The 27,821-nt window shown below is 35.0% G+C and overlaps 1 protein-coding gene across 2 annotated transcripts in view; it reads right to left on the bottom strand.

Moving 5' to 3' along the window:
• The window catches only part of LOC102803092 (WD repeat-containing protein 44-like), a 47,556-nt gene extending 21,887 nt beyond the window's left edge, over positions 1-25,669 (bottom strand). The window contains exons 1-12 of one of the 2 annotated variants that reach the window (XM_085502301.1): positions 25,437-25,669; positions 11,995-12,193; positions 10,319-10,363; positions 7,112-7,192; positions 6,540-6,935; positions 4,510-4,713; positions 3,523-3,729; positions 3,021-3,157; positions 2,275-2,367; positions 2,030-2,159; positions 773-898; positions 353-631 (exon numbers count right to left, since the gene is read on the bottom strand). In XM_085502301.1, the coding sequence (XP_085358427.1) occupies positions 353-631; positions 773-898; positions 2,030-2,159; positions 2,275-2,367; positions 3,021-3,157; positions 3,523-3,729; positions 4,510-4,713; positions 6,540-6,935; positions 7,112-7,192; positions 10,319-10,363; positions 11,995-12,193; positions 25,437-25,501 (1,962 nt within the window). In that variant the 5' untranslated portion in view covers positions 25,502-25,669. The remainder of the gene's footprint in view (positions 1-352; positions 632-772; positions 899-2,029; positions 2,160-2,274; positions 2,368-3,020; positions 3,158-3,522; positions 3,730-4,509; positions 4,714-6,539; positions 6,936-7,111; positions 7,193-10,318; positions 10,364-11,994; positions 12,194-25,436) is intronic. The other variant, XM_085502309.1, reaches the window with a different exon arrangement.
• Between the last annotated feature and the right edge of the window lie 2,152 nt (positions 25,670-27,821).

The raw sequence follows: 27,821 nt of genomic DNA, 5'->3' as shown, positions 1-27,821 counted from the left end.
CTGGCATTTGTACTATACAACTGACCACTAACACATAGATTGGCATTTGTACTATATAACTGACCACTAACACATAGATTGGCATTTGTACTATATAACTGACCACTAACACATATATTGGCATTTGTACTATATAACTGACCACTAACACATAGATTGGCATTTGTACTATATAACTGACCACTAACACATAGATTGGCATTTGTACTATATAACTGACCACTGACACATAGATTGGTATTTGTACTATATAACTGACCACTAACACATATATTGGCATTTGTACTATATAACTGACCACTAACACATAGATTGGCATTTGTACTATATAACTGACCACTACATGACTGACCTTTGACCAGGACACATCCAATACATCTCCAGTATGTCCAGCATAAGTACAGAATGGTCTCTTGGCAAAGACTGAAGCCTCATTGTGATCCATTTCTAGGGTGCTTTCTGGTGTGTTTTCTGAATCCCTGGAGTCTGATGTAATGGAGTTGACACTTTCCTGGGAGGGGCTTGGTGAAACTCTTGATTCACTGTTGTATTTTTGCCTCATATCATCAAAATAACTGTAATTGTCTTTCAGCACCCAAATTCGGAGTATAGTATCCTGACCAGCGGTTGCCTAAAAAGAATGGTCTTGATAAATCATACAGATTACAGGGCAGTACACTTTTATAATCTATATCTTGTTTGGAGAATAATTGCTGTGAGTGCAAAAAATCACAGGAGTTATTTTGTGAGTATGCATAAAAATAAAACTCACCAGCAACCTGCCACAATAGGAAAACTTCATGGTCCACACAGCTCCTACATGGTCACCACTCAAATCTTGAGCCATTATAATCTGATCAAAATCATATGGCCCTTTATTGTGTGAACATGCTTTTACCTGCAATCATATAACAACAGTTTAGACACCTACAACAGAACTGATCATTGTGCCATCCAAACCAGAACTAAGCGTTGTGCCATCCAAACTAGAACTGAGCGTTGTGCCATCCAAACTAGAACTGAGCGTTGTGCCATCCAAACTAGAACTGATTGTTGTGCCAGCCAAACCAGAACTGATTATCTTGCCATTCAAACTGAATGAAACTGAAACTCACTCAAGTCAAGGGGCAGTATAGAGGTTTAGGAACTTAATCAAGTCAAGGGGCAGTATAGAGGTTTAGAAACTTATTCAAGTCAAGGGGCAGTATAGAGGTTTAGAAACTTATTCAAGTCAAGGGGCAGTATAGAGGTTTAGAAACTTATTCAAGTCAAGGGGCAGTATAGAGGTTTAGAAACTTATTCAAGTCAAGGGGCAGTATAGAGGTTTAGAAACTTATTCAAGTCAAGGGGCAGTATAGAAGTTTAGAAACTTATTCAAGTCAAGGGGCAGTATAGAGGTTTAGAAACTTATTCAAGTCAAGGGGCAGTATAGAGGTTTAGAAACTTGTTCAAGTCAAGGGGCAGTATAGAGGTTTAGAAACTTATTCAAGTCAAGGGCAGTATAGAGGTTTAGGAACTTAATCAAGTCAAGGGCAGTATAGAGGTTTAGGAACTTAATCAAGTCAAGGGGCAGTATAGAGGTTTAGGAACTTAATCAATTCAAGGGGCAGTATTGAGGTTTAGAAACTTATTCAAGTCAAGGGGCAGTATAGAGGTTTAGAAACTTATTCAAGTCAAGGGGCAGTATAGAGGTTTAGAAAGTTATTCAAGTCAAGGGGCAGTATAGAGGTTTAGAAACTTATTCAAGTCAAGGGGCAGCATAGAGGTTTAGGAACTTAATCAAGTCAAGGGGCAGTATAGAGGTTTAGAAACTTATTCAAGTCAAGGGGCAGTATAGAGGTTTAGAAACTTATTCAAGTGCATTTCAAAAACAGAAAAAAATCATTAATTAAAAGTAGACATCCAGCACTGAGAATGTTGGTGACCAGATTGATGATAAAATAGTACATAGCATCCTGCCATGTAGTCAAAGGAATAAAATATAGACCTTCAGTATTTTATTAGAGATGTAAAAGATACTGTACATTACCTTTATGAATCTATTATCTATTGGCATAGCTTCATCTTCTGATGAAGAGCTATCTTCATGCTTTGTTACTTCTTTAATTTTATTAACCGTTTTATTAACAGTCTTACCAATCATTCTCTTAATTTTGAATCTGTGTAAATTATGACATGTGTCAATATTAAGTTTGACCAGATTCCTGTTTGAAGCTGGATGTGAAAGTTGGTGAACAGTAACAAATATCAATGAATTTCTGACAATATACTCACGTAGTTTGTTTAACTTTTTCTTGCGTAGCGGCAACCCCAGTTTTTTCTTCTGCTTCCTCATCAGAGTGAGCATGTTTATCAAGACTTGAATTGCTGTCAAGGAAACAATCAAATAAATATTCAGGGATATACTTTATACCACATAACTACATCTTAACCAGTATAATATTATCACATGACATTGGATTTAATAGTTACTGTATCTCACTGTTGTTGCACATGCTGTGATTGGCTGAGACTCAGTCACATGACATTGGATTTAATAGTTATTGTATCTCACTGTTGTTGCACATGCTGTGATTGGTTGAGACTCAGTCACATGACATTGAATAAAACTGGTTATCACATGGTATATCACATAGATGACGTCACTGAAACTACTACGAAACGACACTGCGCATAACAAATTGTCATTTGCTGCACTGCTGATGTCCAAGCTGTTGTTGCTTTAGCGCTTGCTTTCAAGGTTTTGAAGGAACTTTAGCTATTTGAGATAGACAACGAATGTGCCAAAATTTATATTACTGGCTGGCAAACAGTGATAATACCTAGATAACAGTCACATTGGCATCAGAAGTCTCCACTACTCTATGGGACAAGTACAACTAGATCTATTATGTGCACCAAGGATGTGAACAGTACATGGGACTGACTCTTTTTGTCCCCATCTGAAAGGCTGTGATGATAATGTAACATTCACATTGCCATAACAATAATAACTCATATTTTATTGCAATAATGCTTACCTAACATACTCTGAGGTAATTCTCATAATATGTAAAACTAATGGATTGACACATTTTGGTAACTTATCTTCGGCTTCAGCCAATGGAATCTGTTCACCAGTGTCCAAATTAGTAACCATCACTTTAGAAAGTACTTCCTGTTACAAACAAATACTAAGACATGTACACAAGATTCCTCACTTGTTCACACTACCTATGTATGTCCAGGAAATGCATGTAATATTAATTGTTACTATTCTACCTATAGTATGATGTATGGAAACTTATTCATAATTGATATTTTCAACGAAATTTGTACAATAACTTTTATACATAATGAAGCTCCTTAGACTGCTCGAGAAGGATTACTAGTATAACTGAATTTCAGAATAAAAATAAAACACAAAAATGTAGACATAAACCAACTGCTGATGAAGGATCCTACTGTATGCTTACCCTAGAGTGACTCACTATCATGTTTTTTCATTCATAAAATATTGAAATAATACATTGATAAGCTTACCTCATCTGACAATAACTTTCCTGTTTCTGTTCTTCCTTTCATTAGTAATCTTTGATGGAACTCATTGTCACCGTCACCAAGCTCAGTGACTCCAGTCTCATCGCCAGCGTCAACCTCTACTTTTGTCTCACTTGATGGTTTCTCAATATTACTAGTGTTATCTCCTTCAACATCCACTCTTGATTGGCCTTTGATTTGCTCTAAGTCCTATGAAGCAGAAATGGAGATACAATTCAAAGACATGAATGTCATAGTCCTCATTATTTAATTATAAAATACTCATGTTAAAATAATACATGGAACATCTGCAAACAATTGAATTAATATGGACTCTATGTAGGTACAAAATTTCAGAGTACACAAGTGCAACCAAACTATGTCTAATACATTCTGCATTCATAAATCTGAGTAAACCTTGATGTACCTTTAATAACAACGTGACTTCTTTGTTAATTCAGGTCTTTGTATATTACCAGGACGTGGGTTTGTTTCAGTATCACCACTATAATTCCCATCAAAATGTAGCCCTGACACCCCTTTACATTTTTTACTGAGATTGGTAATGGTACGACTCATCTGTCACTGATTCAGATCAAGGTCATGACCAGGTCATAACATCGCTAAAAACTCTAGCATTACAATCTAAGCTAATTATTTATTCTGAGCATGCTCAGTTGCTCTGTCAGTGCAGTAGGGAGAAGTAATTGTTGATGAAAATCTTGAAAAAAAAAAAAATTCTGCAAAAAAAAAATACGCGCATATTCAACAGACTTGTTCATCATCCTGCAAAGTTTCATTGATATCTGCTGCAGAATTTCTGAGAAAATGTTGGAGACATAAAGGGAGTGACAGAAGGAAACCAGAAATGAGAAATAATAGTAGCCTTTCAGGCTACGCCTGAACGGGGAATAAAAAAGGGGTAAAATATTTCTACAATGAGGAAATATATCAATTATCATCTAATATTTTTCTCATGATGTGACTTACTTGATGGAGAACTACTGAATCTCCTTTAGTGGCAGCAACTAGATCCAAGGAGTGCTCCAATTCTTTAGTGATACTTTCAATCGTTGTAGTTGGAGTCAATATCTCACTAGGAGGCCTATCACACACTGGCAAACCAATTGATTGAGTTGTTGATTGCTCCTCTGCCGGTGTCTCCATTTCCATTGAAGCAACTGAAGAAGTATCCTTAGGTAAAGAAGTTGTAGGAAATGACAAAGTCCTGATCATTGACATGTGACAGCATATACCATAAAGTCATGGAGCATTATGGTAGGTAACTTTGAAATATAATGCATAAATAAAGAAAGAAAATGTTTAATTAAATCCCAGACAAAATAATGCACAACAATTACCTATTATATTCATACCATATTGGCCAAGCATATCAGATAAATATACCACCCAGTCAGATGATGATGTTCACATACCACCCAGTCAGATGATGTTCTCATACCACCCAGTCAGATGATGTTCACATACCATCCAGTCAGATGATGTTCAGATACCACCCAGTCAGATGATGATGTTCACATACCACCCAGTCAGATGATGTTCACATACCACCCAGTCAGATTATGATGTTCACATACCACCCAGTCAGATGATGTTCTCATACCACCCAGTCAGATGATGTTCACATACCATCCAGTCAGATGATGTTCACATACCACCCAGTCAGATGATGTTCACATACCACCCAGTCAGATGATGATGTTCACATACCACCCAGTCAGATGATGTTCACATAACCACCCAGTCTGATGATGTTCACATACCACCCAGTCAGATGATGTTCACATACCACCCAGTCAGATGATGATGTTCACATACCACCCAGTCAGATGATGTTCACATAACCACCCAGTCTGATGATGTTCACATACCACCCAGTCAGATGATGTTCTCATACCACCCAGTCAGATGATGATGTTCACATACCACCCAGTCAGAAGATGATGTTCTCATACAACATAGTCAGATTGTCACGAATGTCAAACTTTAAATCATGTTTATGTTGCATGTCGTGATGTTTTGTGTTTGTTTTATGGCAATAGATAGGCAAGGTTGTTTTTGGCGATAGATAATTGTTAAATATAGAGTGGCAAAATGTTTCTTTTAGTCAGTACTGGAGAAGCGGACATTGATGTTCACATACCACCCAGTGAGATGATGTTCACATACCACCCAGTCAGATGATGTTCACATACCACCCAGTCAGATGATGTTCACATACCACCCAGTCAGATGATGTTCACATACCGCCCAGTCGGATGATGTTCACATACCACCCAGTCGGATGATGTTCACATACCACCCAGTTGGATGATGTTCACATACCACCCAGTCGGATGATGTTCACATACCACCCAGTCAGATGATGTTCACATACCACCCAGTCAGATGATGTTATCAAACCACCCAGTCAGATGATGTTCACATACCACCCAGTCAGATGATGTTCACATACAACCCAGTCAGATGATGTTCACATACCACCCAGTCAGATGGTGTTCTCAAACCACCCAGTCAGATGATGTTCACATACCACCCAGTCTGATGATGTTCACATACAACCCAGTCAGATGATGTTCACATACCACCCAGTCAGATGATGTTCACATACCACCCAGTCAGATGATGTTCACATACCACCCAGTCAGATGATGTTCACATACCACCCAGTCAGATGATGATATTCACATACCACCCAGTCAGATTATGTTCACATAACCACCCAGTCTGATGATGTTCACATACAACCCAATCAGATGATGTTCATATACCACCCAGACACAACTCATACACATACATTGATTGGTGTGGCAGATTTTAATGGAGCACCTCATACATTAATCCCATGCAAAGACAACAGTGTATAGCAGGACAAGATGAATGGACAGAATATCTGAATTGATATCCACTTCAGTGCATCATATTTGTGATAGCAGTTATTTAAACAATCTATGTATGAACCACAATAATTGTGTGTTGTAAAAAGCTAGGATACCTACTCCATCATCAAAAATCTGTTTCTTTTTCTTCCTTCTCCTAGGTGGGGCAATAGGTGCAGGCATAATCTCAGGTGATGCTACAGAAACTGCTAAATCAGTTGGTCTGTCCTTAATACTCGCCAAAATATCAGGCTCCACTCCAAAGTTCTCCGATCTGGGACAGGAAATCTCATTTTTTTCAATAGTTTTCAATTTAAGCTGATCATTATGGTGTTGATTATTCTCTATGTTTGAGGATTTATCTACATCTATCTGCAGAGATGGTAAGGTAATTTCTGGCAAATCTATTTTTGATGATTTATTTGAATCATCTTCATTATCCTCTTCAACTTTCCGTCTCATTTCCTCCAGTCTCTTTCGTCTTCTTTCATTCTCAATTCTTCTTTTTTCTGCTTCCTAAAATGAATTGTAAGCAGCAAGTGTGGGTTTAGTCTAGAATATATGAGCACATGAAACAACATATTTGACCTATATGTGTATAGGTTGCTGTGAGCAGTATAGGACCCATATTTTGTTTCATTATTTCTCTGCCAAATAAAAACTTTCCTAAACCTATTGCAACATTGACAAACCTGTTTCTCTTTTTCTTCCTCTTCTTTTCTTTTTCTCTCCTCTTCCTCATTTCGTCTTCTCTCTTCCTCTGCTAAAAGTCTCTGAACAAAAAAATTCAAACTACTCAGATTTGTATGCCTTTGACTACAGAGAATACATAGTGTCCACACAATCTGGCATCTAGCCAATTAGGTCCTTTAACTTATATGTGTCACCAACTGTTGCAAGAATATGCTACAATTTGATTCAAACTTTTTATGGAGATCTTATGGAGGCGTAGAATTTGCAATAGATTCAAAATGACAAACTGATGGCCATTTTAGTTCAAAAGACAGGACATAATGAGGTAGTTATGCTCTTTATTTTTTTTAGCTGATCTCATTTTTTTAATCAAAAAAATTTGATACATGTGTGCTTTAGTATAATATGCCAGACTGGTTTTAGATCAAATTCATGTATATTATTCACTTAATCTGCATAACAGTTTGACAAATTTTAGTTTGTTTGACAATTTTGTTGTTCTACAGAGCTATCCTGGGATAAATTGCGAGTATTTATATCAAAAAATATGCCCAAAAGTGATGTGTTGAGGGGACAAACATGCACTGATCCATTTATGCTAATATGTTATTTAGGTAAGTGCAAAGGGCAAATGAAACAGTATTTATTAATGTCATCTGTGTTTTCTCCATAACATATCTGATCAAACAAGTCATTGTCAATGACACGTCCCCGTTCCGTTCATATTTGAGTGACATATACATTCAAAGCAGATCATGACCGAAATGCACCTGCATATGTACAACACATTGTGCTAAATCTGAACAAAATCCATCCATGCATGACTGAGATCCGGTTCTGGAATTGTGAAAATACGTGATTTTGATGCATTTTCGGCCTTAAAATGGCCATCATTCCGCTATTGTTAAGCAGATCATGAAACAAATGCACATATCTATTTGTGACATGATGTACCATGTGTGTGTGAAGTTTGAACTTGATCAATCCAGACATGTCTTGGATACGGATCCAGAACTGAATTCTTTAACAAAATGGCCGCCAGTCGGCCATTTCGAACTTGATCCGAAAAAAAAAAAGACGTGCATCAAGGTCCTATTATGTTTAATGTATGTACCAAATTTGAACAAAATCCATCCATGCATAACTGAGATACGGGTCCGGAATGGTGAAAATGTGCGATTTCAATGCATTTTCGGCCTTAAAGCGGCCCCCATTTGGCTATCGTTAATGAGATCATGAAACAAATGCACATACATATTTGTGACATGATGTACCTTGTGTGTGTGAAGTTTGAACTTGATCAATCCAGACATGTCTCGGATACGGATCCAGAACTGAATTCTTTAAAACAAAATGGCCGCCAGTCGGCTATTTCGAACTTGATCCGAAAAAAAAAATGACGTGCATCAAGGTCCTATTATGTTTAATGTATGTACCAAATTTGAATGAAATCCGTCCATGCATAACTGAGATCTGGGTCCGGAATGGTGAAAATGTGCGATTTCAATGCATTTTCGGCCTTAAAGCGGCCCCCATTTGGCTATCGTTAATAAGATCATGAAACAAATGCACATACATATTTGTGACATGATGTACCTTGTGTGTGTGAAGTTTGAACTTGATCAATCCAGACATGTCTCAGAAACGGATCCAGAACTGAATTCTTTAAAACAAAATGGCCGCCAGTCGGCTATTTCGAACTTGATCCGAAAAAAAAAATGACGTGCATCAAGGTCCTATTATGTTTAATGTATGTACCACATTTGAATGAAATCCGTCCATGCATAACTGAAATCCGGGTCCGGAATCGTGAAAATGTGCGATTTCAATGCATTTTCGGCCTTAAAGTGGCCGCCATTTGGCTATCGTTAATGAGATCATGAAACAAATGCACATACATATTTGTGACATGATGTACCTTGTGTGTGTGAAGTTTGAACTCGATCAATCCAAGCATGTCTCAGATACGGATCCAGAACTGAATTCTTTAAAACAAAATGGCCGCCAGTCGGCCATTTCGAACCCGATCCAAAAAAAAAAATGACGTGCATCAAGGTCCTATTATGTTTAATGTATGTACCAAATTTGAACAAAATCCGTCCATGCATAACTGAGATCCGGGTCCGGAATGGTGAAAATGTGCGATTTTGATGCATTTTCGGCCTTAAAATGGCCGCTATTCAGCTATCGTTAATCGGATCATGAAACAAATGCATGTGCATATGTCCCATATAATGTGTGATGTATGAGTGAAGTTTGAACTTAATCGGTCCATGCATGTTCGAGATACAGGTGATCACGGACGCACGGACGCACGGACGCACGGACGCACACAGGGCAAAACATAAGTCCCCGTTTTCGGACTGCGTCCGAACGGGGACTAATGATGTGGAAATACACTTAATACTGATATGAGAGTGATTCAAGTTTACTTATTTCATAAATGATGAGGAAATACACTTAATACTGATATGAGAGTGATTCAAGTTTACTTATTTCATAAATTATGAGGAAATACACTTAATACTGATATGAGAGTGATTCAAGTTTACTTATTTCATAAATTAAAGAACTTCAGGACAAAGCTGTAAGGATTTTGTTTGACGGCAACAGTGACAGTTTTTTCAAACAACTATGAACTTTCATAATTTTACTGTGTAAATTCGTAAATTATAATTGTTAGTGTATGACTGTTGAACCGCTATTTTTCAAAACCGGTAATAATTTCATGCAGTTTAACCTCTGACATTTTAGTTCATTTTGAGTTCACGCGTATTGAGCTTTTTTGCAGCAGGGAAATCCTAATTCAAATGATTCCTCACTATCAATTTTTATTATTTCTGATTTATTTGTCACGTTACAAGTAATACATTTTTTTTTGTTATATTTCTAATGTTGCATATTGTTGATTCATTTCTGTTGCATGTTTTCATTTGCCATTCTATTCGTTTTTTTGCAGGGGATGTCCAGGCATACGCCACCCCTATTTTTTAACATGTTTAGGACCCTGAATATGTTTAGAACCCTGGACACAACTACAGTAATATCAGCTTTATAATTTCACAAAATGTTTAAAAAGGAGCAAAATCACTGCGTCATCAAATGTAATATCATTTAATTGGTCATACAAATGTTGATGTTATCTGTGATTTTTGTTATTCTATATTCAAAATGGATCAGTGCAGACAGCTTTATAACAAATATACCTGTCGTTCTTTTTCTTCTTCCTCTTTCCGCAGCCGTTCTTGTTCCTGAAAAGCAAGATAACATCCTTGTCACTGAGACAGAAAAGCAAACAATCAACACTACTGTTGCGTTTCTGTGCAACATTTTGAGATATACTTGCCAAACATTCATACCTTAAATACCAATATGCTATTAAAATATAATAACTACTATACATTCAAATATTTTGATTTCTTTGAAATTTAAATTAAACTGAAAAAAATTAGTTGATTTGAACCCACATCATGTGCTAAAAATAAGTGCAAATACAATATATTCACTCTCCAGGGCCCATGACACAGATACTAAATATTACCAATTCACTCTACAGGGCCCACGAAACGGATCTAGCCTTGTTGGTCATGGATTACCATTTTCAACAAGTCATGTCCCTGTTGTTTCAATAGTAACCAAAACGGAAAAAAGCCATTTTGAAATAAAACATGAAACAAATGATATGATGACCATTTTGAACTGATCTGAAAAAAGAAAATGATGTGTATCAAGATCCCAGAATGTCTAATGCACTATTTGCAACAAAGTTTAAAGGCCCAGGTATACTATAAATACGCTCCTAAACAATAGGGATTATTTCCTTGCTTGTCACGCTGTAGTAAACAGCTCCAGCCAAGCTCCGGTAAAAACGTGTGTTCTCGAACTTACAGGTCGATTATGTCGTGCCAAAGTGGATGCATGTGACTATAAATATCACAGCAGTGACTGTGTGTAATATTTATGACAATAAATTGTGTACGAGCTGAGATTTTGGCGGATAAAAGTAAAAAACATGAACCGGGGAAAGGGATGCACGACTAATCTTGAATAATTACTACTGTCAATCAAAGTCAAGTGATGTTGGACCGCTGAAACAGGATGCGTCATAGGCTATGCAAGTGATTAACAACACTCATTAGAATAGCCACACCTCCAATTCACACTTGCCCGGGGCAAGTGAATTGGGCCTTTAAACAAAAGCCATTAATTAATATGTGACAAAGATCTGGTTCCGGAATGGCAGAAATGCTTTGATGAATTAAAATGGCTACCATTTGAACAAGTTAAATTTGATGTTCAAACAAATCTACGAGCATATGTGCTACAAGATATATTTAAAAGTTTGAACACGATCAGCCAAGGTATGTCAGATATACAGTTCTGGAAACACATTCATCAAAAAAATCTGAAAACAAAATGTGCATCAAGGTCTCATAATTATGCAATGTATGTATGAAGTTTGAACAAAATCCATCCACACACTATCCAGATCTGGTTTTGAAATGACAGAAATGCTTTATATATTTTATGAATTTTAAGCACAAAAATGGCTGCCATTTGGCCATCTTTAATCAGATCATGAAAGGAATGGACGTGTATATGTATCCTGAGACATATGATGTGTGTGTGTGAAGTTTGAATGTGATTGGCAGAGGCATCTCCGTGATACAGGTCTGGACGGGCTGATAGACACACAATGTAGATCAGTTCTCTCTTTTCTGAATAGAGACTAAAAATTAGTATCTCAACCACATAGAAATGTATACTTTTCTACTTTGATACACAAGTGTCTTCAATACAACTAACTGTCATTGCCCAATCCACGGCCATTATTATCATGGTCAGACTATTTTATTTGAACACATATAGTGCGAACATATACCTGTCTATTTCGTTCATCTTCTTCTTGTTTTTTAATTTCTAGTAGTTTAATTCTTTGTTGAATCTCTTCATCTTCTAATCGCCTTCTTTCTTCAGCCTCTTTCTTTAATAGTTCAAGATGTTTCAATTCATCTTCAAGCTCATCTTTAGCTGTTGATTGCAACTGTGGTGGAGGTGGTCTAGGTGGTTTCAAAGTTTTTCTGTAAAAAATAAAATGGCAGATTCCATGATAACAGGAAAAAAACAATCCATGCAGGTTTATTGAAACACTTAAAAATTCCTCAGAAGGAATTAAAATGGTTACACTAACTGCTAAAACACATATATAAAACATACAAATTTTACAAGAATTACTGTCTAAAGCACAACAATGGTTTAAAAAATAAATCAACAGACTACAATTACAAATCAAAGAAAGCTTAGAAAGAACTCCCATGTGCTGAGAGTATTGGAGACACATTAAATATAATTTGAAATTACTTAGCTGAAAACTAATTATGCAAATCAGAAAATTAATATGACCAGATTTGAGTGTAAAACTAATGAGGTCTGCGCAATGTAACAGAAAATCTATGTCTCCAAGTTTAATTGAAATGTGATTAGAACCAAAAAACCAAAAAATTATGAATTATTATGCTTATTAGGGAATTAATATGAACAGATTTTTACCTCAAACTAATTAGGTTTGTACATTGTCCTAGAGCATCTTTGTACTAAGTTTCATTGAAATGGAATAATTAGTACCGTGAAAACTCCAAAATTTCGACCCCTCTAAAAATTCGAACGCCTATTTATTTGCCGGGTTTAGGTGTTTTATTTACCTCCAAATTTTCGACTCCACTAAAAATTGCCGACTCATTCTTATTCGAAAATTGCGACCAGTTTCAGTTTTCCCCCAAACGAAAAAAAAACGATGTGAGCGTTCAAACGGGACCTTCCTCGAAGGCATGAATCCGGGTTTCTGATTGACTGAGAGATTTTTATTTTATTGGTAACGAAAATATATTCTAAATAAACGAAGTTTCAAATAAAAACGAACACAAAAATCTCGGCATGCTGCGTTTCTGAATTGTTGATTATTACTGTACTCAGTAGTGATTATAATAATGTACACAAAATAAATTTGTTGAATGGTTATGAAATACAAATAAAAGTCAACTTAGTTTCATCGTAAGCGAATGATTCCGGTCTCGTATAAACGTTTGATGCTGTAGGATATCCGCCATGTTCTCTTAGGTCAAATAGGTCAAATCGCTAATTAACCAATCAAAAAGCTGGATGATGCCAACGTGTTCAAAGTACCATAGCTTATTTAAATAGATTGATGTTGTAGTACGATATTTTGGCTTGGATTTTGATGCGAAAACGGCATGATTTTTTTTAAATAAAAAAATTAGTTGTTTTTAAAAAATAAACTGGTCATCTGAAGAATAATTTAACATTGTTCACAGTGATAACAGCTCATTCTCGAAAGGAAGCTTACCCGCTCACGCTAGTCACGATAAAAATCATACACGTGTACTCTTGAATAGACAAACGTCAATGACTACGGTAAAACTTAGACTCTATTTTAGCCGGCAGGATTGATTGAAATGTCCGAAAAATGACGCCAAAATACACCTTAAAAGTCCCATTTTATTTTCTTAAATCCCATTTTATTTTTTAATCCAAGGGCGAATTTACGGCAGAATTTGGTCCCTCAAATAACGGACACGTGAGCTTTGATTCTAACCGGATAAATTGCACTGGGTCGGGGAGATAGTTTGCTAAACTTCCATGCATCTTTTGTCCAATGGGTACCTGTACTTCGAACATTCGCAAGTTTTTCTAGGTAGTGCGAGACAGCTTTGTCTTTTGACCTATTAGTTTTGTGCTGACCTCTTCTCCGCGTCTTGATGTTTTGTTTTGCTTGTCATAATACTCACTGATTGATGACTTTGTTTAGATTTTGAGTTACAACTCGGCCACGACCTTTGCTTTTACCGTGAAACATGAGGAAGTTTACGTCAATTGACGGACATTGCATTTTTTAAAAACTAATGAAGCACACTGTCTATCATCCCCATGTTTTCATTTGCTGATTTCTATTCTGAAAAATTCGACCGTCCGAAAATGCACCTTAATTTTGACTCTAAAAACACGTCACATATCTAACACCAATTATTTAAAACCGGTCGAAATTTTGGAGTTTTTACGGTACTTTAGATATCAGTGTGAAAGCTTAAAATTGGTTAATTATGCAAATTAGGTAATTAATATGTACAGATTTTAACCCACAATTATTCAGGTCTGTCTATTGTCCTACAGCATCCATGTACATTCATTGATATGTGATGTATAGTACCTGAGATATCAGTGTGAAAGTTGGTTAATTATGCAAATTAGGTGATTAATATGCACAAATATTTACCAGAAACTAATTGGGTCTGCATAATTCTAGATTCATTGAAATGTTATGATTAGTACTTTAGATATCAGTAGAAAAGCTGAAAATTAATTATGCAAATTAGGTAATTAATATGCACAATTATTTACCCTAAAACTAATCAGGTCTCTGCATAGTCCTAAAGGATCTATGTACCAAGTTTCATTGAAATGCGATGATTAGTACTTAAGATACCCGTGGAAAAGCTGAAAATTAACTAATTATGCAAATTAGGTGATTAATATGCACAAATATTTATCAAAAACAATCAATCTCTGCATAGTCCTTGAGTATGTAAGTACCAAGTTTCATTGAAATGTAATGCTAACTACTTATATCAAATGCTGAAAATTAATTAATTATGCAAATTAGGTAATTAATATGTACTGATATTACCATAAAAACTATCAGGTCTGTGCAGTGTCGTATGACATCTATGTACCAAGTTTCATTGAAATGTGATGATTAGTACTTGAGATATCAGTGGAAAAACCGAAAATTGACTAATCATTATGCAAATTAGGTAATTAGTATCCACGGATTATTACCAAAAACTAATCAAAACCTAGCATGAGTTCAGAGCATCTATGTACCAAGTTTCATCAAAATCCAATGAGTGGTTGTTTAGATATCAGTGGAACAGTCATGGAACCACTAAAAAATAGCTAATTATCATGCAAATTAGGTAATTAATATGCACGGATTTTTACCAAAAATTAATCAAATCTGCGCATATGTTCAGAGCATCTATGTACCAAGTTTCATCAAAATCCAATGAGTGGTTCTTTAGATATCAGTGGAACAGTCATAGAACAGCTAAAAATTAGCTAATTATCATGCAAATTAGGTAATTAACGAGCATGGATTTTTACCAAAACCTAATCAAATCTGCGCATTGGCCCAGAGCATCTATGCACCAAGTTTCATCAAAAACCGATGTATGGTTCTTGAGATAGCAGTGGAACAGTCGGACACACATACACACATACACACACACACACATACACACATACACACATACACACATACACACATACATACACACATACACACACACATACAGACACACTAACTGCAAAGACTCCCATTTTGTGCTTCGCACATGGGAGTCAAAAACTATTAATAAATGTTGATAATAATATTGGGGAAAAAAAATAGATGAAATAATAATAATAAAAAAAGCAATAAACAGTAAATCAATGAAAGATGGAAATGAGAAAAAAAAACGTATTAAAGGAGAAAAGTATTTATGTTAATTTACCAGAAGATGTTGCTGTCTAAGGTTCGTGTTATTTTTGATAAATTGGGCAACTGGTATTTGTACATTCAGATTTGTATCACCCATTAATTTAAAAAATTTGTTGTAGTCACTCATATTCGTGAAATTTATAATGTGCTTAGTAGTCTCTTCAAATAATGCTTTCCGCGATTTTTCGTAAAAGGGGCATTCAATCATGAAATGGTACTCATCTTCTACTTTGTTATTTGAACACAGTTCGCAGATTCTTTTTCCTATTTTGGTTTTTGGTTTGGTGTAACTCCCTGTTTCAATTTTTAGTTTATGATTGCTCAGACGGAACCTACTTAGACATTCACGTAGTTCGGCATTCTTTATTTTGATCACATAATTTTCTAAAGTAAATTCATTTTTGAAATTTGTGTACGTTCTCAGTTTATTTCTTCTGTTATTGTTATTTTGGTGAACATCAGTCCCTATGTTAATTTCCCTTTTCCAGTATAATTTATATATTTTTTCAACTTCCAAACCTAATTTTTTGGTTTCTCTCTCGTTCAGTCGAGTTGTTGTTTCGATAATTTGTGGTTGGTTTATTTGAGTTAACAGTGTAGTTATGGCACTGTACCATTTGCTGTTTAATTGTTTGTTCATAATTGCTGCCTCCCTTATCAATTCATTTGATGTATTCATTACTCTGTTGAAGTATTTAATTAATCGTTTTTTGATGAATATGTCAAGTGGGTATTTTCCCAGTTCTCCATAAATACCCAAGATAGATGTGTTCTTCCTGACTCCTAAAACAAAAGGACAAAAGTTTGGGTGAATTTCTTCCACACTTGATTTGTATGTGCTTTCGTGACCCCAGATGTCACTTCCATAAACTAGTATGGGTCTAATTAGTTTATCGAAAAGGGATAGAATTGTAAGTGGATTTAAATTTGCCTTATGTCCAAGTTTTGCTTTTAAACTAAACAAGCAGCCTCTCGGCTGAGATAGCTCCGCTGTTAGCAATGCACATTTCGATTAAGGAACAGAAGATATCATTAGAAAATGAACAATATGCATAGTATCAATGCAATGGGACTTGCTGTTTTCAACAAGAATTCAAAAATATCATTTTTGACCATAAATGATTGTGGTTTTTAACAAGAAGAAAATATCACTTTTTACCAAAAATGACAAAAATATTCACCAAAATTAAGAAATTTAAGATATCATAATGAAATGAACAAATCTGAGAGAGATCCACATGTAGTATCTATATTTGTAATATTAAAGCAATTGGACTTGTGGTTTTTAACAAGAAGTCGAAAGTATCACTTTTTACCAAAAATGACAAAAATATTCACCAAAATTAGAAAATTAAAGATATCATTATGAAATGAACAAATTCGAGAGTGGTCCACATGTAGTACCTATATATGTAATATCAAAGCAATTGGACTTGCGGTTTCTAACAAGAAGTTGAAAATATCACTTTTTACCAAAAATGACAAAAATATTCACCAAAATTAGAAAATTAAAGATATCATTACAAAATGAACAGATCTGAGAGAGGTCCACATGTAGTACCTATATATGTAATATCAAAGCAATTGGACTTGTCGTTTTTAACAATAAGTCGAAAATATCACTTTTTACCAAAAATGACAAAAATATTCACCAAAATTAGAAAATTAAAGATATCATTATGAAATGAACAAATTTGAGAGTGGTCCACATGTAGTACATATATGTAATATCAAAGCAATTGGACTTGCGGTTTCTAACAAGAAGTTGAAAATATCACTTTTTACCAAAAATGACAAAAATATTCACAAAAATTAGAGAATTGAAGATATGATCATGAAATGAACAAATCTGAGAGAGGTCTACCCAAGGTACATATACACCAAGTATCAAAGCATTCAGACTTGTAGTTTTCAAGAAGAAGTCGAAAATGTAAAACATTGACACGGACAACGGACACCAGACGACGACGGACAATCACTCATATGATAAGCTCCGCTCGACAAAGTCGACAGCGGAGCTAATAAAGCTTTTTGGCCTTTTAGTTTTAATGTTTTCATTGCCTCCTTAAATTTTTCGTTCGAACTTAATACAACCCCTAAATGGTTGTAGTGTCTAACCACATTAATTTCTTTACTTTCATAGAAGAAGATATTGTTGTCTAATAGACGATTATTTTTATTGAAAACCATTATTTTTGTTTTCTCTGTATGTATTAACAGTCAGCTTCCAATGTTTTGTGTAAGTGGAGAGATTATCTAAGCTCTTTTGTAATCCATGTTTTGTTTCTGAAAGGATGACAATGTCGTCCGCAAAGAGGAGGCATCCAACTTTACTGTTTCCCAGTGTGGGTGGATTACATGTTGCAGTATCAAAAATTCCTGGTAGGTCATTAATAAACAAATTGAAGAGAGTTGGACTTAAGTTACACCCTTGTTTAACCCCAGTATGTGATGTGAATTCAGTTGTTAATCCATCATTAACCTTGACTTTATAGTTTACTTTACTGTACATGTCTTTTATAATGTTATAAATATTGCCTGTTATGCCAGATTTTAATAATTTTAAAAACATTCCTTCATGCCACACACTATCAAATGCCTTCTTAAGGTCTACCAAACAAGCATATAGTCTTTTGGGGTTTTGTTTGTTCTTATTTCCTGTAAGATCTTTTAGATTTTTGTTATGATGTAGGTACTTATTAATTATTGTTTTTAAAATGAAGAGGTTGTCTGATATGCGACAATCTCTCCTAAATCCAAATTGCTTTTTAGAAATAATATTATTTTTTTCTAGATACATGTATGATGTTACTTGTAAATAATTTCCCCAGACAGCTTGATAGGGCTATGCCTCTATAGTTTGAAGGATTTGATTTTTTTCCTGATTTAAAAATTGGTACTATCAAACCCGAGCTCCATAATTTGGGGAATTTATTGCTATTACCGGTATAAATGATATTAAAAAGTTTTTGCAGGGCATTGATGAGGTGTGATTGGCCGTATTTTAGAAATTCATTTGAAATCTTATCTTCGACAGTTGCTTTGTTATATTTTAATAACTTTATTGCTTTTATGATTTCACTTTGCAGGATTGGTCCATTAATATCTGGATTATCATTCATGTCTCTCTCCAAGGCGTTTAGTTCAGAATTAATGTTATTGTTTAGAGTAGTAATGTCTTCCGTTGGTGGATTTAGCAATTTATTAAAGTAATTTAACCACTCATTTGGTGTTATTGAATTATGTATTTCATTACTGTTTCTATCATCATCTAAATCTCGTAATAATTTCCAGAATTTAGAGAAATCTCCCTTTAAACTCTCAAGTTCATTTAGTTGCAAAACTTTAAATTCATTTCTCTTTTTTTTCAGTGTTTTTTTATATTCCTTTTTAATACAGAAAAATCTGCTTCTAATATAAGGATCTCTTGGATATTTCTTCAGAAGAGATGAAATATTTCTAAACTCTTGGTCAAACCATAATTGCTTTTTCTTTTTGGGTTTAGTATTCTTTTTCCTTTTTGGTGTTATTTTTTTCAGGCTTTTGTCAGCTATGGATGAGACTAATGAAATATAATCAGAGACAGGCTTGGTCGGGTCTTCATGCAAACTATGACCAACTGAAGTTTGAATAAAATGTGATGTCCACTCATAGGATGCAGCAGGTATGTAAATGTGGCAATATCCAGTACGTGTAAGTGACTCTACAAGTTTGCAGGAAGTAGCATATTGATGATTGTGAGTTTGCAGGCAGCACAGAACTGATGATTCAAGTTTGACGTCTGGGTTTGACGCGATGCAAGATTGGGAGCATTTACAGTTTCATTCAAAGCCTGTGGTATTATGATGTCTATATGCTTGCTATACTAGTAGTCATGAAATGTGAGTTTATTATAAATATACCGGTTACATGTTCAGTATATGATTTTTGTATTACAAGTATTACATATTGGTTGCTTGAGAATAACTGAAAATCACCAATTGAAAATTGTTGTACTGGGCTGCTGTAGAGTGAAGTCGGGCAGTTCTGAAGTTGACTTGTTAGCATTACACCCATTAACAGAAATGTAAATTAATGGGCAAATATTAGTAATAAAAATTGTTATATTAAATATGCTACAATGATCCCATTGTATTACATACATTGTACATTTCTACATTGTAGACTATTTAAACTCTTAATTGTTGTGTATTTATGAGAAAAAAAAGATCATATTGATATCAGAATCAGTATCTACAGTTAGCGTGTATCAAAACTCTCAATCATCAGTCCTTTGTTGCCTGCCTATAGTCGCTAATACGCACTGAGCTTCACTCGCACGTACCAGATATTGCCACATTTACATATCTTGCAGTGCTCTTTACAATGCCAATGAGTTGAGATCAGTCGTTTTTGAGGGCATGACATTTTTTTGCTATCATCTGAAATTGCAATTCCTTTTTTTCCTTTAATAATACATGTACTGCTGTTCTATTTGTTGTTGACTTCAGTGACATAGCAATCACTGTTTTTTGTTGTTGACTTCAGTGACATAGCAATCACTGTTTTTTGTTGTTGATTTCAGTGAGACATGCAATGCTATACTGGTAATATGTGAATTGTCAATTTCATTGATATGCAATATTGCGTTTGAACATCTAATCCGACACATGGACTATCGCCACTATTTTGATTATGGCTCTGTCATTTGTACACTTATTGGAGGCATGAAAGGGGGTCTAAAAACTAACTCTGCGACATGATTGTGTGACTCGCCGAATGTCAATTATTGCACTCTCCAAATGGGTTGCAGTGTCACTCTGTGATGAGTACGATTCCCATTGGTTTATTGGTCGAAAAGCAATGGTTGATTGATGCCCATATTACTTCTTTATTTACAGCGCAAGGTACTATGGTAAACAAGTGTGTAAACACTACATGTATGTATCGGCAATATGCCACACTGTTCGGTGATCCACAAGCATTCCTGTGTTTGACTGAACTGACACAGTTGGGACTGCTTTTTAGATTTGTCAAATGAAAACGGTAACCAAGAGTCCGTCAAAGCTGTTTCAAATGATTTTTTTTCTTGCAAGGATAGAAACTAATAGATGGAAACATCAACTGCATCACTTATGGTGATCAATGATTTGAATGCTTTCCAGAATAACTGTATTTGGTGTTCATTTTGATGTAATGTGTCAAAATTTTTGGTTCTCAATTTCTTTACTCATCAGTTTCAGATCATGTACTATACAGTCACTCAGCCAATAGTCGAACATTAACTACAATCGCTATTAACAGAGCCGCAATAGCAGCAAAAACTGATAACTTGTCACCAATATCCAGTCAAGTAATAGCTCGATTCGAATGACAACAACTATTAGTGTGGGTTGAAAAAATCGGACCATGGCCCTCAGCCAGTACTCGAACATCTCATCCAATAATCGAACGTGTTTTAACGAAAGATTTTGAACAGAATAATGGACTGAAATAATGATCATAGTTAGAAAATAATTATGTTAAGACGTTTTAAACCCAAAAAATCAAAAAGGTCATTGTTTGACCTAATAAGTACCTCGTTCTCGACCAGTTTCCACATGTAAAAAATTCAAGTTGGTGGTGATCTTCTTTTTCTTCGGGTAAAATTTTAAATATACATTTTGCTTCAAATCTCAACGATTTTAATTTAAAATGAGAGACACATATATGCTGCTATTTGTGTGAAACTACTGGACGTGTTCAAATTTATCACACAACTTTAATTGCATTATGACAACTATAGTTTGTGCTGCAGTTTGGGCTAATTCAGAATTTTTTCTTGTAAATTTTATGATTAAAAGCATGATTCAGAATACAGGAAATAGATACATTGCATTTTTACATAATCAGGAAAAGTGATACAAGGACAGTGTGTCATTGAGAACATCCACTCATCTCAATTATGCAATGAACCTGTCAATTATATTGTTTATGGTGCGACAACACAAATATTATTCTGTTTGGCAGAGCTCCAGAAGGAGTACCTACACTTTATGCAAATTTTTTTAAATTATGCTAATTTATTCATGACGTAGCAGTTTCTGTGCTCATGAATATTCATTAATTTGTGGGTCAATACATTTTAAAAGGGGCGATATATTATTTTTGGGGGAAGAGTTAGAAAGGGGGATTAGCAATCCTTAGGGGGTCAATACAAAAGAAGGGACCCATTTCGAGAGCAGCCATGCTCCTCGTGTCTGTTGTTGCACATGACCTACAGCTGTCAACTGTGTTCGTTCTTCGACTGTGTTCGTTCTTCGACGACTTCGACTGGCTTCCATGTGGGGTAGTATTCTTGTGTTCTGTTTTCCTGACTTGAGTTTTTGAATCCGCTGTTTATGTTTTTAATGTCTTTCATGTCTTTTGTAGGAGTGTCCAATCCGTGATTCGAACTTGCGATCTTTGAGTTCCCAGCGCACTGTCTTGTCCACTGTACCACGAGTGTCTTCACACAGGATTTAGGATTTAAGTCCTATTCATAGGAGCACTGTCTTCACTAGCATTCAAAAATCTAACTAAACATACTGGATTCGAACCAGCGATCGCTCACATTGCTGACATAGTACAAATCAACTGAGCTATGTGGGTAGTCATGCAAATTAAATAATTTGTTGTCACATTTAGCTTTATTGCCAAATGGTGTTTGCGAGAAAAAGATGGGCAGGCAAGGGAATTGAACCCAGGTCCTCCTGATCACTATGTAGAGAACTGACCCACAAGACCACAATGGATTGACTGGATGTGTTTGCATTTGATAAGACTATATAGTGTGTATATATATAGAAATACAACATATTTCTATTATTGAGTTACAATTGTCCAAAAAATTGCCAATTTTGTGTTTTTACTTGTGTAAACTATATGCATGCCATAACCCGTTAGTGTACATCTTGCCAATTGGGTGTTTGCCATTTGCGTTGCCCATACCTGACCCAACCCTAACCCTAATGTCAAGACACGTTCCTGTTAATAATTCCGTTGCCCATACCTGACTCGACCCTAACCCTAATGCCAAGACACGTTCCTGTTTATAATTGCTCAATAATGATACTCTGTTGTGCACTGTCTGCGGGTAAGTTGCATTGATGTCAACTGATTAAACAAGTCGCGTTTAAGTAATTTCCACTATTAACAAGTGGTTAAATTGTGACAATAAATGTGTGGACAAATATTTGAGATTAATTTTGGTGTAGACAACTCTCGTTTAATTATTTTACACCATTACAAGTTGTTAAATTGAGAGAATAAATGTCTCAACAAATATTAAATACTTAGTTTGATGTAAACAACTCACGTTTGATTACCGGTAATTCCCACAATTACAGGTTGTTAAATTGAAAGAATAAATGTGCGGACAAATATTTTAGACTTATTTTTGTGTAGACATCTCTCGTTTGATTAATTCCCACAATTACATGTTGTTAAATTGAGAGAATAAATGTGCGGACAAATATTTTAGACTTATTTTGGTGTAGACAGCTCTCCTTTAATTATTTTACACCATTCCAAGTTGTTAAATTGAGAGAATAAGTGTGCGGACAAATATTTTAGACTTATTTTGGTGTAGACAGCTCTCGTTTGATTAATTCCCACAATTACAAGTTGTTAAATTGAGAGAATAAATGTGCGGACAAATATTTTAGACTTATTTTGGTGTAGACAGCTCTCGTTTAATTATTTTACACCATTACAAGTTGTTAAATTGAGAGAATAAATGTGCGGACAAATATTTTAGACTTATTTTGGTGTAGACAGCTCTCGTTTAATTATTTTACACCATTACAAGTTGTTAAATTGAGAGAATAAGTGTGCGGACAAATATTTTAGACTTATTTTGGTGTAGACAGCTCTCGTTTGATTAATTCCCACAATTACAAGTTGTTAAATTGAGAAAATAAATGTGCGGACAAATATTTTAGACTTATTTTGGTGTAGACAGCTCTCGTTTAATTATTTTACACCATTACAAGTTGTTAAATTGAGAGAATAAATGTGCGGACAAATATTTTAGACTTATTTTGGTGTAGACAGCTCTCGTTTAATTATTTTACACCATTACAAGTTGTTAAATTGAGAGAATAAATGTGCGGACAAATATTTTAGACTTATTTTGGTGTAGACAACTCTCGTTTAATTATTTTACACCATTACAAGTTGTTAAATTGAGAGAATAAATGTATGGACAAGTATTTGAAACTTATTTTGGTGTAGACAACTCTCATTTGATTAATTCCAACAATTACAAGTTCTTAAATTGACAGAATGAATGTATGGACAAATATTGACCATTATATTTGTGAGTAAATACCTGTTGTTTAATTAATTTCCACCTCTACAAGGTTGAGAGAATAAATGTGTCGACAAATATTTGATACTTATTTAGGTGTAAGAACTCGTGTTTGACCAACTTCCACCATTGCAAGTTGTTAAAATAATGAAATAAATATACTGGTATCATTGGATATTTGATTTAATTGTGAAACTTTCTAACAAAATGTTAACTGCTGGCTTCGAACCCTCAATCAACAATTCCGCAGACACAGTATAAATTCAACAACACGACAGAAGATATTCGTCTGTTGCCTGAATTGTTTTCGTAATATAGGGAACGCCATCGACACTTTAACAAAACTTACCTTGACTTGGGTCTTGTTTATCTCTTGTCACAATCTGGAAACTGTTGAACAAATTGCGCGTCGTCCAGTTTAAGACGTTAGTTATTTTATTATTTATTCATTCAGTTTTGTATGGTGGAGTTTTGTGAGGTTTATTATTTTTTTGCGACGTTCTTTGTTTACTTGTTTACGGTTTGAGAGAATTCAGTTTATTTGATTTACGTTTTTACGGTAGCTCTGAGCGGGACTTGAACCCACTGTCTTTTCAAGCTAATTTTGTTTTATTTTGATGGCACGCTTGTGTACCACGCCACGACGTTGGTCGTTAAGTGGTGTTCATTTTTCTAACTACTCCAGTGTTCCGATGAGTTGAACGGAAAAGCCAAAACGATTGCTGGTTTCTGATTGCTTCGGTTCTGGTGAGTGTGTATCTAGTGTGATTCGAACCCATGTCGTTTGTATTGGGCGTTTTTTTATTTCCCATGTTAGCTACGCCGTAATATGCAACCACTTCCCCGTTTTATTGTGATTTTGAGTGTTTAATGATGTCTTCCTCACCTGTCACGCCATGACTCAGTTTCAACCACATGGCCATTTTGCAACACAGTTCGTGACCCTCGGCGTCACCCGACTGACTATATGAGCGTTCTGTTCAACTGTTAAGCTAGGATTTATTACCGTTATTATCATTATATTGTCACGTGATTTGTTTTACCTTATGTGTAATGTCTTAAGTATCTTTATTGTAATTTGTATATACCAATTCGTATATACCGAGGAAACGACCCCGATTGAAGGTCATTTATTTTATGACGTCACCAATTCGTGTGTAGGTACTGCTTCTAGATCTGTGCCTTCTGTTTATATTAGTCATCATACTGGATGATTTTGATTACAACATGGTACATGATTATGATTACAATCACAAAACCAACACCAATTGATAAATCACTGTCATGCATTTAGTCCTTACTGACTTTCACACTGATAAGTAACTTGCAGCTTGATATAAAATAACAATATGTGAAAAGGTAGCGTAATAAATATCATAAAAGTATGGTGTGGTTCAATACAACGAACCTAAAGGATGGTGTCGTCAATCCTTTGAAGTTTTTGTTCAAGTTTACGACTGACCTTGCTGGGCTGCTCACGTCTTCGGTGGCATCATAGAACTCGTCAGAATCACTTTCAGATGACATTTTGATACATTTCAAGATTCTAGTTCACGAACAAGCAGGAATTTCAAATTTGGTGAGTGGGTGGTGGTTTCAGGGTTTGTTTACGCTGAGATACCAAATTCCGTATTTTCCCACAGTCGCCATATTGGATAACATGTCGCGAACTCTCGCGAATTGCGAGACTGCCTGAAGTGCTGAGTTCATTCAACTCGTGGCGCTCGTAAGATAGGTAAGATCGGGTAACGCTATGACGGAGGTAACACTCGGGGTAATACACGTGTTTTACCCAAATTGTTGCCTCCATGTTCATAGTAACAAAGGGTAAAATTAATTTCAATTATTTTGGCTCACTTTTTCACAAAAGAATTTGGAAACTGTAAATATAATTTAATTACATTTCTGCCTAAAATAAATTGTTTAGTTTTCATTTTTATAATGGCGACATTATATGTGTAAACAAAGGACATATGGGCGTTGTAAAATAACACAATATCAAAAAATTATCCCACCCCAATCTTTCGAAGAAACGCTGAATTGAAAAAAAAAGTTTACACACAGTATTGTTTATATTTTATGTTTTATGACTGTTTTACTCTGGCTCATTATAGTGACGGGAGATCAGGTCGGCGGGGATTCACTGCTCGAGAGATAACGCGAAATCGGCAGGTACAAACAAAACGGACCGTACTCGTTTCCGGGACGAAAAATAAACGATTTTTTAATTATGATTTAATTATTTTCACCTTTTTTGTTTTTTTGCGAATATGTAAAACTATCAAAAATGACCCTTTTCGCGAAATTCTGAACGCTCGACTTTGATCATCCAACCGCCTCCGCCCGGGAGGGAGGTCTCAATTATGCACTACTCAGTAAGTTTGTCTTTGTTTTGTGAAATTATTATGGAGACATTCTCAAGCATCCCACTTTTATGTAATTCCATGAAATTCATGGCGAATCAGTTAGTCTAGGTCGTACACCTAAGCGACTGTCCGGTTTATACTTGGCGTCACAAAAATACACCCCAAAAGATCTTTATAGACAAATCGGTAACTTAATACTCATTTGATGTAGATCAAATATTACAATCGCATAATGAATAAAAAATAATGCCCTTCTGGAAGAAGAATCCTGGAAGTGGTTAACTTCTACTTTTGTTTGTGTCCTGTTACAGTTGTCTGTCCCGACTTCAGTTTGTGTGTAAATTTCAATTTGCAAGTGCTGACATGTTTGCCTTGGGTCACAAAACACATATTCCATGTTTGGGACAACGTGTCAGGGGCTGTATGACAACGTTCTGATCATAATGGCGTTAGACGGACCAAGTTTAGTTAATTCTCGCGTAGAATTTAAAACTTGTGGGGGTTTATTCCTCCGTAATATGTGAGTTATATTAAAAACGCGTTCAACTCACGTGTATGTGAAAACCTCATCAGAATGGTCAACAACTGGTTAATTTGTCTTCACATTGAAGGATTTGTTTTTGTCTTTCTGTTTCAATCATCAAAAGTCTGATACAAATTTTCTATATGTTGTAAGTTTATTAGTTTCCCCACATTTTTCTAATAACCAGTTCGTACCTGCTTTCCTCTGTATTCAGCTCTTAAATAAAAAATCAAAACTTTATTGAATATTTAAAAAAATATTCCGCTGTACAGTTGTATAAAATTATATTTTTAATTTTATTGTTAATTTTCTTATACCATCTTTTTATTAAAACTTTCATTTGATACCATTTCCATATATTATATTGTTGTATGATGTATGTGTTCACACATATTCAATTCCAGTTTCAGTTTAAGACTGTCTTGAAATTGTTTGACAAACTAGTCGTTCTTTGTGTAAGCTATATGATGTGAAATCTAGGGAAGTAGAGATGACTGAGAATAAAGTAATGGTAGTATAAAGGTACGTAGGTGATTATTGGGTGTCAATAATAATGCTACAAAACTGGTAAAACTGTTCATAATTTGTTAGGCAAGCGGTTGAACGGCAATCATGAAAATAAGATTCAGTAAATGTGCCTTTAAACGTGAACAAAAAATAAGTACAAATACATACACATTTACACAAAACGTAACAATACAAATGTTACTTACAAATACAAAATATAACAGTATTAAAATAAAATTACATGTAAAAGTAAAATAAAAAAACAAGAGTTACAAGAAAACAAGACTAACTGTAACTTAACCTTCTGTAACTTTAACGTCTAAATTAAAAATGGAAAATATATTAGGAAAAAGTTGTTTATTATATTATTTCTATAGGGTTAGAATAAAAAATACAAATTTTCAACAACATTTATCAAATATAGTATTTATAAAAATCAAGGAAATGGTCT

Source organism: Saccoglossus kowalevskii, chromosome 1 (genome assembly GCF_978046115.1).
Source record: "Saccoglossus kowalevskii chromosome 1, keSacKowa6.1, whole genome shotgun sequence".
Classification (NCBI taxonomy): domain Eukaryota; kingdom Metazoa; phylum Hemichordata; class Enteropneusta; family Harrimaniidae; genus Saccoglossus; species Saccoglossus kowalevskii.
This window is presented reverse-complemented; position numbering and strand designations above follow the sequence as displayed.